This window comes from Mobula birostris, chromosome 9, assembly GCF_030028105.1.
Source record: "Mobula birostris isolate sMobBir1 chromosome 9, sMobBir1.hap1, whole genome shotgun sequence".
Classification (NCBI taxonomy): Eukaryota; Metazoa; Chordata; class Chondrichthyes; order Myliobatiformes; family Myliobatidae; genus Mobula; species Mobula birostris.
Genome location: NC_092378.1, coordinates 75,835,168 through 75,854,882, shown reverse-complemented (window position 1 = coordinate 75,854,882; position 19,715 = coordinate 75,835,168). Strand labels below are relative to the sequence as shown.

General features: G+C 43.8%; 1 protein-coding gene across 1 annotated transcript in view; it reads right to left on the bottom strand.

Annotated features, from left to right (window-relative positions):
• The window catches only part of fer1l6 (fer-1 like family member 6), a 311,731-nt gene that overhangs the window by 177,335 nt on the left and 114,681 nt on the right, over positions 1–19,715 (bottom strand). Inside the window, exon 16 of the mRNA XM_072267285.1 lies at positions 5,851–5,964. Coding sequence (XP_072123386.1) covers positions 5,851–5,964 — 114 coding nt within the window. The remainder of the gene's footprint in view (positions 1–5,850; positions 5,965–19,715) is intronic.

Here is a 19,715-nt window from a genome sequence, read left to right as displayed (position 1 = left end):
ATATATTTTATTACAATTTTCTATATTTTGATCTATTTTTAGCTCCAAGTTTTCTTCCTCAAGGATGTTTTTGGACTGCACATCTATTTGATTAGAGAGAATCGTGGGGTGTGTTGCTATGGATACCTCAATAGCCTCCAGCATTGGTGTTGACATCAGTAATAGAGACTGAAGTCCAGATTCAAACCAGCATAGTGGTTTGGTGATAGGACTATACTTGGTGATCTATGTACAAATCCCTCAGAACAAAACACATTTCACCATGGGGTTCATGATGCAGATTGGCATTCATTCAAACAATCACAATTTGATGATCCCAATTGCACACAATTGTCAGAAAATGGTGAAATTCAATTTATTAAATGCAATTATCTTTGGCGCAAATCACTAATCAAAATTACTTTTATGTGCATTCCTGAGGTATAAATGTAAATGATTGTATTTATTTAGTGTCTAATCATGACATCAGAAGTTCAAAAGGAACATTTCAATCTTTATATTTTAATTTTTAAGTACAAGCATAGTTTTGATTAGAAGTGACAACCAGTTAGGGAACAGCATGACAGCACCTATCGATGTCATGAATGTGGAGTACATACTCAATAGGCACTTCAATAGATACCTAATAAAGTGGCCACTGAGTATATGCTCATGGTCTTCTGCCTCTGTGGTTCATCCACTTCAAGATTTGACATGCTGTGCAATCAAAGATGCTCTTCTGCATACCACTATTAGAATGTGGCTATTTGAGTACTGTCACGTTCCTGTCAGATTGAGCCAGTCTGGTCATTCTCCTCTGACCTCTCTCGTTAAAAAGGCATTTTCACACACAGAACTGCCACTCTCTGGATTTATTTGTGTGTGTGTGTTTTTATTTCTTGCTAGGGTCTGTAGTGTGTGAACATCCCAGGAGATCAGCAGTTTCTGAGCTTCTCAAACCATCCCATCTGCCATCAATAATCACTCCACGATCAAAGTCTCGAGATCACATTTCCTCCCCATTCTGATGTTTGGTTCGAACAACAACTGAACTTTCTGATCAAGTTTGCATGCTTTTATGCATTGAGTTGTTGCCACATGATTGTCTGATTAGATACTTGCATTATCGTGCAATTGTACAGGTGAAGTGACCATTGAGTGTATACCAATGTGTAAGACCTTGTTTGCTGAGTGAAAGGGTGCCGAGAAGCTTCAGGGAATTACAGACTGATGAAGGAAATCTGCAGAACTAATGGCATATGAATGTGGAAAAATGTGTGCTAATGTGAAGAAAATAGAAATGTAAGGGAGTAAAAGGTGTTAGTATTCAGAGGAATTGGGGTTCCATTCACAAAGCATCAAAATTTAAGCTCAGGCACAAGCAACAAGAGGAAAGAGAATGGCATAATTGTTTTTATTGCAGTAATAAATGCGTGTTCAAGAGTAGAATTAGACTTAGATAGGTTGGCAGAGGGCAGAGCATGCTGTGAGCATTGAAATCAAAAGGTCATAGGTTTAAAAGAGCCATGAAAATGCTGCAGTTCTATAAAACCCAGGTGTGAGGACACTTGGAATATTGTGTTCAGTTCTAGTTGCCTCATTATATGAAGCATGTGGAACCTTTAGAGAGGGTGCAGACAGTTTTACCAGGATGCTGCCTGGATTAGAGAACATGTCTTATGAGGATAGAGTCATAGAAAAGTTCAGCACAGAAGTAGGCCCTTCGGTCCATCAAGTCTGTGCTGAACTATTTAAAATGCCTACTCGCATCAACCTGCGCTGGGACTATAGTCCTCCATACACCTCTCGAACTTCTGTTAAACATTGAAATTGAGCTTGCAGTATCACTTGTGCTGGCAGCTCGTTCCACATTCTCACTACCCTCTGATTGAATAAGTTTCCCCTCATAGAAACCATAGAAACTACAGCACAGAAACAGGCCTTTTGGCCCTTCTTGGCTGTGCCGAACCATTTACTGCCTAGTCCCACTGACCTGCACATGGACCATATCCCTCCATACACCTCCCATCCATGTATCTATCCAATTTATTCTTAAATGTTAAAAAAGAACCTGCATTTACCACCTCACCTGGCAGCTCATTCCATAGTCCCACCACTCTCTGTGTGAAGAAGCCCCCGCTAATGTTCCCTTTAAACTTTTCCCCCCTCACCCTTAACCCATGTCCTCTGTTTTTTTCTCCCCTTGCCTCAGTGGAAAAAGCCTGCTTGCATTCACTCTATCTATACCCATCATAATTTTATATACCTCTATCAAATCTCCCCTCATTCTTCTACGCTCCAGGGAATAAAGTCCTAACCTATTCAACCTTTCTCTGTAACTGAGTTTCTCAAGTCCTGGCAACATCCTTGTAAACCTTTTCTGCACTCTTTCAACCTTATTTATATCCTTCCTGTAATTTGGTGACCAAAACTGAACACAATACTCCAGATTCGGCCTCACCAATGCCTTATACAACCTCATCATAACATTCCAGCTCTTATACTCAATACTTTGATTAATAAAGGCCAATGTACCAAAAGCTCTCTTTACGACCCTATCTACCTGTGACGATACTTTTAGGGAATTTTGTATCTGTATTCCCAGATCCCTCTGTTCTACTGCACTCCTCAGTGCCTTACCATTAACCCTGTATGTTCTACCTTGGTTTGTCCTTCCAACGTGCAATACCTCACACTTGTCTGTATTAAACTCCATCTGCCATTTTTCAGCCCATTCTTCCAGCTGGTCCAAGTCCCTCTGCAGGCTCTGAAAATCTTCCTCACTGTCTACTACACCTCCAATCTTTGTATCATCAGCAAATTTGCTGATCCAATTTACCACATTATCATCCAGATCATTGATATAGATGACAAATAACAATGGACCCAGCACTGATCCCTGTGGCACACCACTAGTCACAGGCCTCCACTCAGAGAAGCAATTCTCTACCACCACTCTTTGGCTTCCACCATCGAGCCAATGTCTAATCCAATTTACCACCTCTCCATGTATACCTAGCGACTGAGTTTTCCTAACTAACCTCCCATGCGGGACCTTGTCAAAGGCCTTACTGAAATCCATGTAGACAATATCCACTGCCTTCCCTTCATCCACTTTCCTGGTAACCTCCTCGAAAAACTCCAATAGATTGGTCAAACATGACCTACTACGCACAAAGCCATGTTGACTCTCCCTAATAAGTCCCTGTCTATCCAAATGCTTGTATATTCTATCTCTTAGTACTCCCTCCAATAACTTACCTACTACAGATGTTAAACTCACCGGCCTATAATTTCACGGATTACTTTTCGATCCTTTTTTGAACAACGGAACAACATGAGCCGCTCTCCAATCCTCTGGCACCTCACCCATAGACGGTGACATTTTAAATATTTCTGCCAGGGCCTCCGCAATTTCAACACTAGTCTCCTTCAAGGTCCGAGGGAACACTCTGTCAGGTCCCGGGGATTTATCCACTTTAATTTTCCTCAAGACAGCAAGAACCTCCTCCTTTTCAATCTGTACAGTTTCCATGATCTCACTACTTCATTCCCTCAATTCCATAGACTTCATGCCAGTTTCCTTAGTAAATACAGATGCAAAAAACCTATTTAAGATCTCCCCCATTTCCTTTGGTTCCGCACGTAGCCGACCACTCTGATCTTCAAGAGGACCAATTTTATCCCTTACAATCCTTTTGCTCTTAATATACCTGTAAAAGCTCTTTGGATTATCCTTCACTTTGACAGCCAAGGCAACCTCATGTCTTCTTTTAGCCCTCCTGATTACTTTCTTAAGTATTTTCTTGCACTTCTTATACTCCTCAAGCACCTGATTTACTCCCTGTTTCCTATACATTTCATACAACTTCCTCTTCTTCTTTATCAGAGTTGCAATATCCCTTGAGAACCAAGGTTCCTTATTCCTATTCAATTTGCCTTTAATCCTGACAGGAACATACAAACTCTGCACTCTAAAAATTTCCCCTTTGAAGGCTTCCCACCCACTGATCACATCTTTGCCAGAGAACAACCTGTCCCAATCCACGCTTTTTAGATCCTTTCTCATTTCTTCAAATTTGGCCTTCTTCCAGTTCAGAACCTCAACCCTAGGACCAGATCTATCCTTGTCCATGATCAAATTGAAACTAATGGTGTTATGATCACTGGAACCAAAGTGCTCCCCTACACAGACTTCTGTCACTTGCCCTAATTCGTTTCCTAACAGGAGATCCAATATTGCATCCCCTCTAGTTGGTCCCTCTATATATTGATTTAGAAAACTTTCCTGAACACATTTTACAAACTCTAAACCATCTATACCCCTAACAGTATGGGAGTCCCAATCAATGTATAGAAAATTAAAATCCCCTACCACCATAACTTTATGTTTCCTGCAGTTGCCTGCTATCTCTCTGCAGATTTGCTCTTCCAAGTCTCGTTGACTATTGGGTGGTCTGTAATACAATCCCACTAACGTGGCCATACTTTTCCTGTTTCTCAGCTCCACCCATGAGGACTCAGTAGACAAGCCCTCTAATCTGTCCTGCCTGAGTACTGCACGTTCTCACGCTTTTCACCTTTCACTCTTAACCCACCCAACTCGGTGGAAAAAGCATGTTTTCATTTACTCTTTCTATATACATCATAATTATGTATAACTCTATCAAATCCCTTCTCAATCTTCTATGTAAGAAATAAAGTCCTAACCTATTCAATCTTTCCTTATAATTCAGGTCTTCCAGACCCAGCAGCATCCTTGTTGCTAGATCTGGGGTCCTGAGGATAGATTGATCAAGCTAAGGGCTTTTTCTTTTTGTAGTAAAGGAGATGAGATGTAACTTAATAGGTGTGTACAAGATGATAAAAGGCATAGTTTGAATGGACAGCTGGAGGCTTTTTCCCAGGGAGGAAATGGCTAATATGAGGGAGCATAATTTTAAATTGATGGGAGGAAAGTATAGGGGTGATGGCAGAGGTGGTTTCTTTTACACAGAGGTGGTGGATGCCTGGAGCATCCTGATGGAGTGCAAGTAGAGGTGTGTGTCTGTGTGTTCTCTCAGCACTATTTTCCTGCCTTTGCCCTGTAGCCTTTGATGCCAGGGAGTTATCAGGGAACACGCAGCTGAGGGCTTTTTCTGAGCCTGATTGTCAGTAATGCTGTATCGAGTGACAGCTTCTTTCCATTGGTTGGGAGTAGATTGAGTCCTTTGGTCATACTTACACAAGCAAAAGACATAGGGAAAATCCTGAAGGAAAATCAAAGACCAGAAAGCTCTTGAGTCCTCAAAGGCCTCTGATTTTCCATTATTTGCTGACAGAAATTTTCATGATGTGACATTTTGCAACCCAGTTCCCCAGCCAAAAACTCGAGTCATAAAATCAGAGCACTACAACACAGAACCAGACCCTTCACCCACCCACTTGTGCCAAACTGTTATTCTGACTAGTGCCACTGACCTGCATCTGGACCATAGCCCTCCGTACTCCTCCCTTCCATGTACTTGTCTGAACTACTCTTCCATGTGGAAATTGAACCTACATCCACCACTTACGCTGGCAGCTCATTCCACACTCTGAGTGAAGAAGATCCCCCTCATGTTCCCTTTCAACATTTCACCTTTCACCCTTATCCTATAACTTCTAGCTGTAGTCTCACCCAATCTCAGTGGTAAAAGCCTGCTTGCATTTACCCTCTCTATATCCCTCGTAATTTTGTATACCTCTATCACATCTCCCTCATTCTCCTATGCTCCAGGGAATAAAGTCCAAACCTATTCAGTCTTTCCCTATAAGTCAGGTCCTTGTGTTCTTGTAAATTTTCTCTGTACTCTTTCAATCTTATTGTCTTTATTCCTCATGATACTATACCTCATCTGCCAGGAATCGCAATCTTTGTATGTAGCTCTGGATCACATTCAGCTGCTCATTCAGGGATGTCTTCCTTTCCTGAACAATTACCCTGGCTTCTTGGGACATTAGCTCCTGCAACAGATGAAGAGATAGGTGATATTAGTAAAAAAAAGAAGATAAATAACATTTTTAATTTTATTTTTTCATTTTTCCAATTAAAACAGCCAGTGCATCACCAGCACCAACCTGCACACCATCAAGAAGATATTCACAGAAAGGTGCTGGGAAAGGGCCAGCAATATCATGAAGGAACCCATCCACCCTGCTCCCAACAGGGAAGAGGCTACACAGCATCCATGCCAGGACCACCAGACTCAAAAACAGTTCTCTCCCTCTAAGCCATCAGGCTGATCAACACCTTTACCCACTAACCCACCCCACCAGCACTACTTCATCATTTCCTCTCAGTCACCTTATGTACAGATGCTCCTGGACCTAACATTACTCTATATACATACAATCAGCCTATGTGTATAAACTAATCTCACACTAATATTTACTGTGTTTTTGGTGCTCTTTATGCTTATTGTGTTTTTATTACTAAATAGGATGCGGGGTAACAATTATTTCTTTCTCCTTTACACTTGTACACTGATAAATGACAATAAACAATCTTGTATCTAGAATCTTGAAAGGACAAGCCAGGACAGTGATATAGCCAGAAGAGTTGCTGCTCACTATTCCTGTGACCTGGGTTCAATCCCAAACTCTGGTGCCATCTGTATGGAATCTGCAAACTTTTCCCTGTGACTCCGTAGGTTTCCTTTGAACTCTACAGTTTTCCTCCCACATTCCAAAGACATTGGGGTTGTTAGGTTAGTTAACCACTGGAACTGCTCCTGCTGCCTAGTCGAGTAGCAGAGTGTGCAGATAGTATAAAGGGATTAGTGTAATCGGTGTTTGATGGGCTCAGTTGACCAATGGGTTTCTCTCTGCTGTATGACTTTAAGACAGACTTGTACACTGATGAATACCTACTAGCAACTGAGCGGAGGAAATACGGGTATTTTTTTCTATCTTGCAAGCTCAGCTATACTGATGTAATTGAAAGAACCCTGTGAATGGGTGAATCTGGGATCCAATCTGGACTGATGCACTGAAAATCTCTCTCTTTGAGTTCTAACTTTGCTGGACAAACCATGTTCCAGCAGCCCTCACTGAATTCTTCGTATAGGTGAACTCTGAGGAGGAAAAAGGTCAATAATTTGCCACACAAAGTTCTGGAGGAATTCAACATGTCAGGCAGCATCTATGGAGAGGGATAAACAGTCGATGTTCCAGGCCAATACCAAAATGTTGACTGTTTATTCCTCTCCATAGATGTAGCATTACCTGCTGAGTTCCTCCAGCATTTTGTGTGTGTGTGTGTGTGTGTGTGTGTGTGTGTGTGTGTGTGTTGCTCTGGATTTCAAGCATCTGCAGAATCTCTTGTGTTTATAATAATTTGCCACAATATGACACTGATCCTTACAAAACAAGAGAAGAGAGCAGGTTAAAGATGGTTTTGGTGGCAAGTGGGACCATGTAAAAGGTGTCTGAAGCTTCATCTGATTACAGCTAATATCAAGTTTCAAGGATCAACTTTATTTACCATATTGTGTATTGGGAATTTGCTGTGGGGTGCTGGACAGGGTATGGCATGCAACAAAAACAACAGCGATCAAAAATGATACAGAATTAAAGAATTATATAAAAATAAAGTTAGAATGTGCATCGATACATAAATACCAGCATGTATTTATAATTTAAGTAGCATTATGAATATGCATAGAAATCCTGCAGTGATAGTAAACTGCTGACCTGACAGTTCGCCATATATTGAGTGACAGCCACAAAGAATACTCATTTTTCTTCAATATCACAAGTGACAAGAATAGAATTGGAAGCACATGTTGGACAAGAAGCAGTTTTTGGGAAGTGCGAGGAACCAAATTAGTGACTTTTTCTTCACTTTGAGCACAGATTCAATCATTCACCTGGGCACTCTGATCACCCTTGCCCCAACCTTTGAGACCTGAACACTTACTTGCCTCACGGAACCATCTACTATAAACCCAATAGCAACTCACTAATTATTTAGTACTTGACCTTCGGCTGCAGTCTACCATCACTGCAGGACTTGTATGTGTCCAAATACATCGAAGTGGGCAGAAAAATCATTGCAGACACTACCCTCCTAGCAAACTGCTTTTTCCAAAAGGTCCCTTCTGGAAAGTGCTATGGGGCTATTAAAACAAAAACTTCACACCATCTGAAAGTTTTTCCCCACAGGTTCTCATTACCCTCCCCACTCATCTCTCTCCATTACCCCCATCACTGCACTGCAAATACTTCAAACCACTTTTTATAAAGCTGTTTACATTGTAAATGCATGCTGGTATTTATCAATTTATGCACATTTTTTTCATATCCATGCTTTAACATTAGTTATTATATATTTTTAAAAATTTTTTTTGAATCTCTTGTGAATGCTATACACAAGAGATTCTGCAGATATTGGGAACCCAGAGTAACACACAAAAGGAACTTGGCAGGTCAGACAATATCCATAGGAAGGGCCGAGATCCTTCACCAGGACTCAGTTAGGACTATTGAACGTTGTTATTTTTGTTGCATTTCACACACTGATCCAGACACTGCAGCAAATTCCTAATATATAGTGCCTATATGAAGTATTCACTCCTCCTGGAAGTTTTCATGTTTCATTGTTTTACATTGAATCACAGTGGATTTATTTTGGCTTTTTTTGACACTGAAAAAAGAAAAAGACTCTTTCGTGTCAAAGTGAAAACAGATCTCTACAAAGTGATCTAAATTATTTACAAATATAAAAGACAATATATTTTATTGCACAAGTATTCACCCTCTTTAATATGGCACCCCAAATCAGCCAATTGGTTTTAGAAGTCACATAATTAGTTAAATGGAGATCACGGTGTGCAGTCAGGTGTTTCAATTGATTGTAGTAAAAATACACCTGTATCTGGAAGGTCCAACTGCTGGTGAGTCAGTATCCTGGCAAAAACTACATCATGAAGCAAAAAGAATACTCCAAGCAACTCTGCGAAAAGGTTATTGAAAATCACAAGTCAGGAGATGGATACAAGAAAATTTCCAAGTCATTGAGTACAGTTTAGTCAAGAAATGGAAAAAATATGGCACAGCTGTAAGCCTGACTAGAGCAGGCTGTCCTCAAAAACTGAGTGACCATACAAGAAGGAGACTAGTGAGGGAAGACACCAAGAGATCTATGACAACTCTGGAGGAATTACAATATTCAGTGCCGAGATGGGAGAGACTGCACATACAACAAATGTTACCTGGGTGCTTCACCTGTCATAGCTTTATGGGAGAGTGGCAAAGAGAAAGCCACTGTTGAAAAATCTCACACAAAATCTCAGTGAGCAATTGCCAGAAGGCATGTGGGAGACTCTAAAGTCAGCTGGAAGAAGGTTCTATGGTCTTATGAAACCCAAATTGAGCTTTTGGCCATTAGAATAAATGCTATATTTGGTGCAAGCCAAACACCACACATTATCAAAAGCACACCATCCCAACTGTGAAGCATGGTGGTGACTGCATCATGCTGTGGGGGTGCTTCATTACAGCAGTCCCTGGAGGACTTGTGAAGGTAGAGGGTAAAATGAATGAGCAAAATACAAGGAAATCCTGGAGGAAAACCTGATGCAGTCTGCAAGAGAACTGCACCTTGGACAAGGATTTGTTTTCCAGCAAGATAATAACCCCAAACATAAAGCCAAAGCTACATGGGAATGGCTTAGAGACAACAAAGTTAATGCTTTGGAGTAGCCAAGTCAGAGTTCAGACCTCAATCCAATTCAGTCACAGTAAAAAAAAATAAATTAATGCAAAAAAAGTGAAAAATAGAACATAGAATAGTACAGCACAGGAAAAGGTCACTTGGCCCTCAATGTTGTGCTGAACTAGCTAAAAAGCAAAACACAAACACCCAAACACTAATCCCTCCAACCTACACCATGTTCATATCCCTCAATCTTCCTTACATCTGTGTGCCTATCCAAATGTCTCTTAAAAGCCTCTACCACCATACCAGGCAATGCATTCCAGGCACCTATGACTCTCTGAGTAAAAAACTTACCTCTCACATTGCCCTTGAACCTATCCCCTCACACCTTCAGTGCATGCCTTCTGGCATTAAGCATTTTCAGACCTGGGAAACAGATATTCTCTATCCACTCTTATCTGTGCCTCTCATAGTCTTATAAACCTCTATCACATTGCCCCTCAGACTCGCCACTCCAGAGAAAACAGCCCAAGTTTATTCAACCTCTCAAGATGGCACATGCCCTCTAAACTAGGCAGCATCCTGGTAAACCTCTTCTGCACCCTTTCTAAAGCCTCAGCATCTTTCTGATAGTGAGGCCACCAGAACTGTATGCAATACTCCAGATGTGGCTTAACCAGTTTTATAAAGTTGCAACATAACCTTTTGACTTTTGAGCAACACACATAAAATTTGCTGGTGAACGCAGCAGGCCAGGCAGCATCTCTAGGAAGAGGTACAGTTGACGTTTCAGGCTGAGACCCTTCGTCAGGACTAACTGAAAGAAGAGCTAGTAAGAGATTTGAAAGTGGGAGGGGGAGGGGGAGATCTGAAATGATAGGAGAAGACAGGAGGGGGAGAGATGGAGCCAAGAGCTGGACAGGTGATTGGCAAAAGGGATATGAGAGGATCATGGGACAGGAGGTCCGGGGAGAAAGAAAAGGGGGAGGGGGGAAGCCCAGAGGATGGGCAAGGGGTATAGTGAGAGGGACAGAGGGAGAAAAAGGAGAGAGAGAAAATGAATGTGTGTATATAAATAAATAAATAATGGATGGGGTACGAGGGGGAGGTGGGGCATTAGCGGAAGTTAGAGAAGTCAATGTTCATGCCATCAGGTTGGAGGCTACCGAGACGGAATGTAAGGTGTTGTTCCTCCAACCTGAGTGTGGCTTCATCTTTACAGTACAGGAGGCCGTGGATAGACATATCAGAATGGGAATGGGACATGGAATTAAAATGTGTGGCCACTGGGAGATCCTGCTGTCTCTGGTGGACAGAGCATAGGTGCTCAGTGAAATGATCTCCCAGTCTGCGTCGGGTCTCGCCAATATATAGAAGGCCTCATCAGGAGTACCGGATGCAGTATATCACCCCAGCCGACTCACAGGTGAAGTGTCGCCTCACCTGGAACGATTGTCTGGGGCCCTGAACAGTGCTGAGGGAGGAAGTGTAAGGGCATGTGTAGCACTTGTTCAACTTACAAGGATAAGTGCCAGGAGGGAGATCAGTGGGGAGGGATGGGGGGGACAAATGGACGAGGAAGTCATGTAGGGAGCGATCCCTGTGGAAAGCGGGGGGGGGGGCGCGGAGGGAAAGATGTGCTTAGTGGTGGGATCCTGTTGGAGGTGGTGGAAGTTACGGAGAATTATACGTTGGACCCCTTTTCCTAATGGGGTGACGGGAGGATGGAGTGACAGCAGATGTGCGTGAAATGGGGGAGATGCGTTTGAGAGAGAGTTGATGGTGGAGGAAGGGAAGTCCCTTTCTTTAAAAAAGGAGGACATCTCCGTCCTGGAATGAAAAGCCTCATCCTGAGAGCAGATGCAGCGGAGACGGAGGAATTGCGAGAAGGGGATGGCATTTTTGCAAGAGACAGGGTGAGAAGAGGAATAGTCCAGATAGCTGTGAGACTCTGACTTTTGAACTCAATGCCTCAACTAATAAAAGCAAGCGTTCCATAAGCCGTCTTAACCACCTTATTGGCCTATGTAGTCACTATCAACAGGTTATGAACTTGGAACCCAAGTTCTCTCTGTTCAGCAACACTGTTAAGCATCTTGCCATTAACAGTGTACTGCCTCCAAGCATTTGTCCTACTAAGGTGCAGCACCTCACATTTATTTGGGTTAAACTCCATCTGACATTTCTCAGCTCATATCGGCAAATGATCTATATTGTGCTGTATTCTTTGCCAGTTTTCTCACTATCCACAACTCCAACTATCTTGGTATCATCAGCAAACTTACTAACCCCCCCATCTACATTTTCATCCAGGACATTTATATACATCTTAAACAGCAGAGGTCCCAGAACAGATTCCTGTGGAACGCCACTAATTACAGCCCTCCAACTTGAATATGTCCATTCAGTCTCTACCCTCTGTCTTCTAAGCATAAGCCAGTTCTGAATATAAACAGCTAATTCACCGCAGACTCCATGCATCTTAACTTCTGCATTAGTGTCCAGGAGAAATTTTGTCAAACACCTTACTAAAATCCATGTAAACAAAATCCACTGCCCCACCCTCATTGAATTCTCTCATCAACTTGTCATAAAATTCAACCATTGCTAAGACACGACCTGCCTCACACAAAGTCATGTTAGATCTCTTTAATTAGGCAATGCTTTTCCAAATGTTTATATATCCTATCCTGAAGAATTTTGTCCAGCAATTTTCCTACAACTGATATGAGACTCACACGTCTACAGATCCTAGGATTTTCACTTGTTCCCTCCTTAAACAGAAATACAACATTAGTCGCTCACTAGTCCTCCTAAAGCCTGTAGCTAGAGGGGACACAAAGATGCTGGTCAAGAGCCCAGTAATCCCATCTCTTGTTTCCTTCAATAGCCTGGGGTAAATCCCATCAGGCCCTGGGGACTTATCCACCTTAATACTCATTAGGAAGCCCAACACTTCCTCCTCCGTGACCTCTAAGTGCCCTAATGCATTTAGAGATACTTTATTGACAGATACTGACAGATACTTTATTGATCCCAAAACACAAGCCGGCTCCAGCCAACAGGCCCATGTGTCCTGACCCAGTCCAGTCAGGGGTGCACTGGAACTAGATCTCTAGTTCAGGAGCAAACCAAGGAGGTGCCCAAGCAGTCTGGAACTCTGGCAGCTAAGCCAAAGTTCTCCAGTTGCCAGATCCTTTCTAAGGGGAAGGCTCCAAAATGGAGACCCTTGGAGGTGAGTCTCAGGAGCACAAAGGCAATTTGTCACACCTCCCTGCCAATGTTTGAGGAGATGGATGAGGAATTGGACTGAGAAGTGGCCTCTATTTTCACAAAAGACTGCGGCCATGCATTATTATAGAGGACTGAATCTCATAATGGTAAAGAGTTGTTACCCTCTTCCACTCATGAACACTGCCTTCAAGATGCTCCAAGGAGCAAGAGTATTCACAAAGCTAGACTTGCAGAGTGCATACAGCCTGGTCTCTATTAGGGAAGGCGATGAGTGGAAGATGGTATTTAATATACCGACAGGCCACAACGAGTACCCAGTTATGTCCTTTGGCCTTGCGAATGCTCCAGCTGTTTTCCAGTCCTTTATAAGTGACGTGCTCCAGGATACTCTCCATAAGTCTACTTGGATGATATCCTAATCTTCTCAGCCCATGGAGGAGCATGTCGCTCACATCAGGGACATTTTAAAGAGGCTTCTAGACCATGTACTTTGCATCAAGTTGGAGAAGTCAGTTTCACATGACTAATGTTTCATTTTTGGATTTCTTCATCTCCAATAGAAACCTCAAGATGGACCCTACCAAGACCCAGGCAGTCAGAGACTGTCCACCACCATCCAGTATCAAATAAGTCCAGTGTCTCCTGGGGTTTGCTAACTTCTACCAGAATTTCATCAGGAACTTCAGCTCAGAGGCAGCTCCGCTGATGGTGCTGACTATGAAATCCATGGGCCCTTTTGCTTTTGCAGAGCTTAAGCAGCAGTTCATAACGGCTCCCATCTTGGTTTCTCCTAACCCAGACCTTCCCTTCATCATGAAAGTGGATGCTTCAGACATCGAAGTGGGTGCCGTCTTGTTCCAATGACCATTTTCTGATGGTAAACTGCACCCATGTGCATTCTTCTCCAGATGGCTATCCCCTACAGAGGTGAACTATGGCATCAGGAATTGCGAGCTTCTTGCAGTTAAGTTAGCTTTGGAGAAATGGTGGCACTGGCTAGAGGGGGCCAAGAACCCTTTTATTGTCTGGACAGATAATAAGATCCTGGCTTTTATTCAGGAGGCCAAGTGGCTGAATTCCAGGCAAGCCATATGGTCTTTGTTCTTTAACCACTTTAATTTCACCCTGACCTATTGACCAGGGTCAAAGAGCTAGAAGCTAGATGCCTCGTCCTGTCGGTTTGATGAACCTGAACAAGAAAAGCAGCCTACCACCATTTTGCCTGAAGCCAAGGTGATAGCGCCATTTTGTTGGGGGATCAACACACTTGTTTGCAAGGCCCAGACACAAGGGGAGGTTCTTCAGAATGGCCCTCCAGCTCGGCTGGTCATTCTTAGTGCTATCTGGTCTCAGGTTCTTCAAGGGGGACATACATAGAGATTGACACCTCACCAGGGATTGCCAGGACCCACAAATTCATTAAGAGAAGATACTCGTGGCCTGAAATGGTGAGGGAGATCTGTCAATATGTGCTGGCATGCAAGGTGTGCGCCCAGAACATGAAGTCCACACCCAACCTCAAAGGCTGCTTTACCCTCTGCCTGTTCTGGAAAGACCATGACCTCACATCTCAGTGGACTTTATCACTGGTTTTCCTCCATCCAAGTGGAAGACCGTTATCATGATAATTGTTGATTGTTTTTTGAAGGCCTGCAAATTCATCGTGTTCCATTTGTGTTTGCATTTCCATTTTCATCCAGACTTCCACTTGTGGCACAGACGGCCGAAAATATCTTGCTGCAGGTCTTCAGGATCCATGGTTTTCCAGTGGAATTTGTGTTGGATCATGGTCCGCATTTTCCATCATGTTTCTGGTGGGCATTCTGCAAACTGATTGGGGAAAAAGCAAGTCTTTCCTATGGGTTTCACCTGCAGTCCAATGGCCAGACGGAATGGGCGAACCAAGACCTGGAATCTCCCTAGAGCAAGGGGTTTAGATAGGGTGGAGTTTGTTAGGTGTGTTCAGGAAGGTTTCTTGACACAATATGTAGATAAGCCTACAAGAGGAGAGACTGTACTTGATTTGGTATTGGGAAAGGAACCTAGTCAGTTGTCATATCTCACACTGGGAGAGCATTTTGGAGATAGTGATCATAATTCTATCTCCTTCACCATAGCATTGGAGAGAGATAGGAACAGACAAGTTAGAAAAGCACTTAATTGGAGTAAGGGGAATTATGAGGCTATCAGGCAGGAAATTGGAAGCTTAAATTGGGAACAGATGTTCTCAGGGAGAAGTACGGAAGAAATGTGGCAAATGTTCTGGGGAAATTTGTGTGGAGTCCTGCATAGGTATGTTCCGAAATGATGAGTCGACGTTTCGGGCCGGAACCCTTCGTCAGGGCTGAAGAATGAAAGGTGGGGAAGGATTTGAAGAATGCTTGTAGAGTCAGTTGAAAGATCAGTAATTTGTAAGACAAAGGGGTGGGGGATGGGAAGCATTGACGTCATAGCCCTGAAAACAATGGATAGTAGAAGATGGAGGCGGAACCATGAGGGAGCTGGGGGAGGGGGTACAGTGAAATAGGGATAGAGGAAGGGAGGGTGAGGGAATTACCGGAAGTTGGAGAATCTTATGTTCATACCAAGGGGCTGGAGACTACCTAGACGGTATATGAGGTGTTGCTCCTCCAACCTGAGTTTAGCCTCATCATGGCAGTAGAGGAGGCCATGCATGGGCATATCTGAATGGGAATGTGAAGCAGAGTTGAAGTGGGTGGCTACTGGGAGATCCTGTCTGTTGTGGCGGATGGAGTGGAGGTGCTTGACGAAGCGGTCCCCCAGTCTGCGTCGGGTTTCACCGATGTAGAGGAGGCCGCACCGGGAGCACCAGATGCAATAAATGACCCCAACAGACTCACAAGTGAAGTGTTGTCTCACCTGGAAGGACTGTTTGGGGCCCTGCATGGTTGCAAGAGATGAGGTGTAGGGACAGGTGTAGCACTTAATGCTTACAGGGATAAGTGCCAGGTGGGAGATCCGTGGGGAGGGACGTGTGCATAAGGAAGTCGCGGAGGGACCGATCTCTGTGGAAAGCGGAGAGAGGTGGAGAGGGAAAGATGTGCTTAGTGGTGGGGTCCTGTTGAAGGTGGTGGAAGTTGCGGAGGATAATGTGTTGGATCCGGAGGCTGGTGGGGTGAGGACAAGGGGAACTCTGTCCCTGTTGTGGTGGCGGGAGGATGGGGTGAGAGCCTAAGTGCAGGAAATGGAGGAGATGTGGGTGAGGGCATCATTGATGACTGTAGAAGGGAAGCCACGATCCTTAAAGAAAGAGGACATTTGAGATGTCCTGGAACGGAAAGCCTCATCCTCGGAGCAGATGCGGCGGAGACAGAGGTACTGGGAATAGGGAATGGCATTTTTGCATGTGGCGGGGTGGGAAGAGGTATAGTCGTGGTAGTTATGAGAGTCAGTGGGCTTGTAGAAGATGTGAGTGGACAGCCTGTGTCCAGAGATGGAGACCGAGACATTGAGAAAGGGGAGAGAAGTGTCCGAGATAGAGCAAGTGAATTTGAGGGCTGGGTGGAAGTTTGAAGCAAAGTTGATGAAATTGACGAGCTCAGCATGGGCGCAAGAAGCAGCACCAATGTAGTCGTCAATGTACTGAAGGAAAAGTTGGGGAGCAGTACCAGAATAGGTCTGGAGTACAGACTGTTCCACATAACCAACGAAGAGGCAGGCGTAGCTGGGTCCCATGCGAGTTCCCATAGCTACACCCTTAGTCTGAAGAAAGTGGGAACAGCCAAAAGATAAGCTATTAAGTGTGAGAACCAGTTCCGCCAACCGAAGGAGGGTAGTGGTGGTGGGGAACTGGTGAGGTCCATTATCCAGGAAGTAGCGGAGGGGCTTTGAGGTCTTCTTGATAGGGAATGGAGGTGTATAAGGATTGGACATCCATAGTAAAAATGTAGCAGTTTGTCTTTGTCTTTTAGATTACTGGTCTTTCAACTGACGCTACAAGCATTCTTCAAATCCTTCCCCATCTTTCATTCTTCAGTCCTGACGAAGAGTTCCGGCCCGAAACATTGACTCATTGTTTCTGACTGATGCTGCCCGACCTGCTGAGTTCATCCAGCGTACTGGAAGTGTTGCTTTGATCTTTTACAGCATCCGCAGATTATTTTGTGTTTACAATAGGTATGTTCCAGCGAGACAAGGAAGTTATGGTACATTACAAGAACCGTGGTGTACAAAGGCTGTAATAAATCTAGTCAAGAAGAAAAAAAAAGCTTACAAAAGGTTTAGAGAGTTAGGTAATTTTAAGGATCTAGAAAATTATAAGGCTAACAGGAAGGAGCTTAAAAAGGAAATTAGGAGAGCCAGAAGGGGCCATGAGAAGGCCTTGGCGGGCAGGATTAAGGAAAACCGCAAGGCATTCTACAAATATGTGAAGAGCAAGAGGATAAGACGTGAAAGAATAGGTCCTATCAAGTGTGACAGTGGGAAAGTGTGTATGGAACCGGAGGAAATAGCAGGGGTACTTAATGAATACTTTACTTCAGTATTCAATATGGAAAAGGATCTTGGTGATCGTAGTGATGACTTGCAGCAGACTGAAAGGCTTGAGCATGTAGATATTAAGAAAGAGGATGTACTGGAGCTTTTGGAAAGCATCAAGTTGGATAAGTTGCCAGGACCAGATGAGATGTACCCCAGGCTTCTGTGGGAGGCGAGGGAAGAGATTGCTGAGCCTCTGGTGATGATCTTTAATCATCAATGGGGTTGGGAGAGGTTCCGGAGGATTGGAGGTTTGCAGATGTTGTTCCTTTATTCAAGAAAGGGAGTAGAGGTAGCCCAGGAATTTATAGACCAGTGAGTCTTACTTCAGTGGTTGATAAGTTGATGGAGAAGATCCTGAGAGGCAGCATTTATGAACATTTGGAGAGATATAATATGATTAGGAATAATCAGCATGGCTTTGTCAAGGGCAGGTCATGCCTTACGAGCCTGATTGAATTTTTTGAAGATGTGTCTAATCACATTGATGAAGGAAGAGCAGTAGATGTAGTGTATATGGATTTCAGCAAGGCATTTGATAAGGTACCCCATGCAAGTCTTATTGAGAAAGTAAGCAGACATGGGATCCAAGGGGACATTGCTTTGTGGATCCAGAACTGGCTTGCCCACAGAAGGCAAAGAGTGGTTGTCAATGGGTCATATTCTGCATGGAGGTTGGTGACCGGTGGTGTGCCTCAGGGATCTGTTCTGGGACTCTTACTCTTTGTGATTTTTATAAATGACCTGGATGAGGAAATGGAGGGATGGGTTAGGAAATTTGCTGATGACACAAAGGTTGGGGGTGTTGTGGATAGTGTGGAGGGTTGTCAGAAGTTACAGTGGGACATTGATAGGATGCAAAACTGGGCTGAGAAGTGGCAGATGGAGTTCAACCCAGATAAGTGTGAAGTGGTTCATTTTGGTAGGTCAAATATGATGGCAGAATATAGTTTTAATGGTAAGACTCTTAGCAGTGTGGAGGATCAGAGGGATCTTGGGGTCTGAGTCCATAGGACGCTCAAAGCAGCTGCACAGGTTGACACTGTGGTTAAGAAAGCATATGGTTTATTGGCCTTCATTAATTGTGGAATTGAATTTAGGAGCCGAGAGGTAATGTTGCAGCTATATAGGACCATGGTCAGACACCACTTGGAGTACTGTGTTCAGTTCTAGTCACCTCACTACAGGAAGGATGTGGAAGCCATAGAAAGGGTGCAGAGGAGATTTACAAGAATGTTGCCTGGATTGGGGAGCATGCCTTTTGAAAACAGGTTGAGTGAACTCAGCCTTTTCTCCTTGGAGTGACGGAGGATGAGAAGTGATCTGATAGAGGTGTATAAGACGATGAGAGGTATTGATCATGTGGATAGTCAGAGGCCTTTTCCTCAAGCTGAAATGATTGCCACAAGAGGGCACTGGTTTCAGGTGCTGAGGAGTAGGTACAGAGGAGATGTCAGGGGTAAGTTTTCTACTCAGAGTGGTGAGTGCGTGGAATGGGCTGCCAGCAACGGTGGTGGAGGCAGATACGATAGTGTCTTTTAAGAGACTTTTGGATAGGTACATGGAGTTTAGAAAGATAGAGGGCTATAGATATCCCTAATAATTTCTAATGTAGGGACCTGTTCGGCATAAATTTGTGGGCTGAAGGGTCTGTATTGTGCTGTAGGTTTTCTATGTTTCTATGTTTCTATATACCCTAAGATGCTTAGCCTCTGAAAGACTGAATGTGTGGGGTGACCATTTGCTGTGGGCAGAGGTAAAGGCTAGCTGCAAGAGCAAACCAGTTTTGCAGCCTGAGCAACAGGTCTGGTTATCAACACAGGATTTGTCTCTGCGAGGAGAGTCCAGGAAATTGTCAACCAAGTTCATTGGACTCTACAGGATTCTCTGGAAAGTAAATCCTGTGGCCTACACTTTGCAGCTCCCCAAGACCCTCAAGATCAATCCCACTTTGCACTTCTCCAAGTTAAAGCCTGTGAACACCGACCCATTAGCCCAACACCATCAGCCCAACACCATCAGCCTCACTGCCACCCAGTTTTATTAATGGGAATCAAGTTTTCAGCATGAGAAGAATTTTGGACTGGCATACCATTCGAGATGTTCAGCTATATCTCATGGACTGGGAAGGATTCGAACCAGAGGAGAGGGACTGGGTGCCTGAAGGAGGCATCTTGGATCTGGCTCTCATTGAAGACTACAATCATTGACTCTCCAAGCAGCCAGGGCTGTCAGGAGTCGGCCATAGGAGAGGGGGTTCTGTTATGATATGCACCCATCCACACCAGCTTCTGAGGTTTAGATGCTCTAACTCCCCAGGGTATGG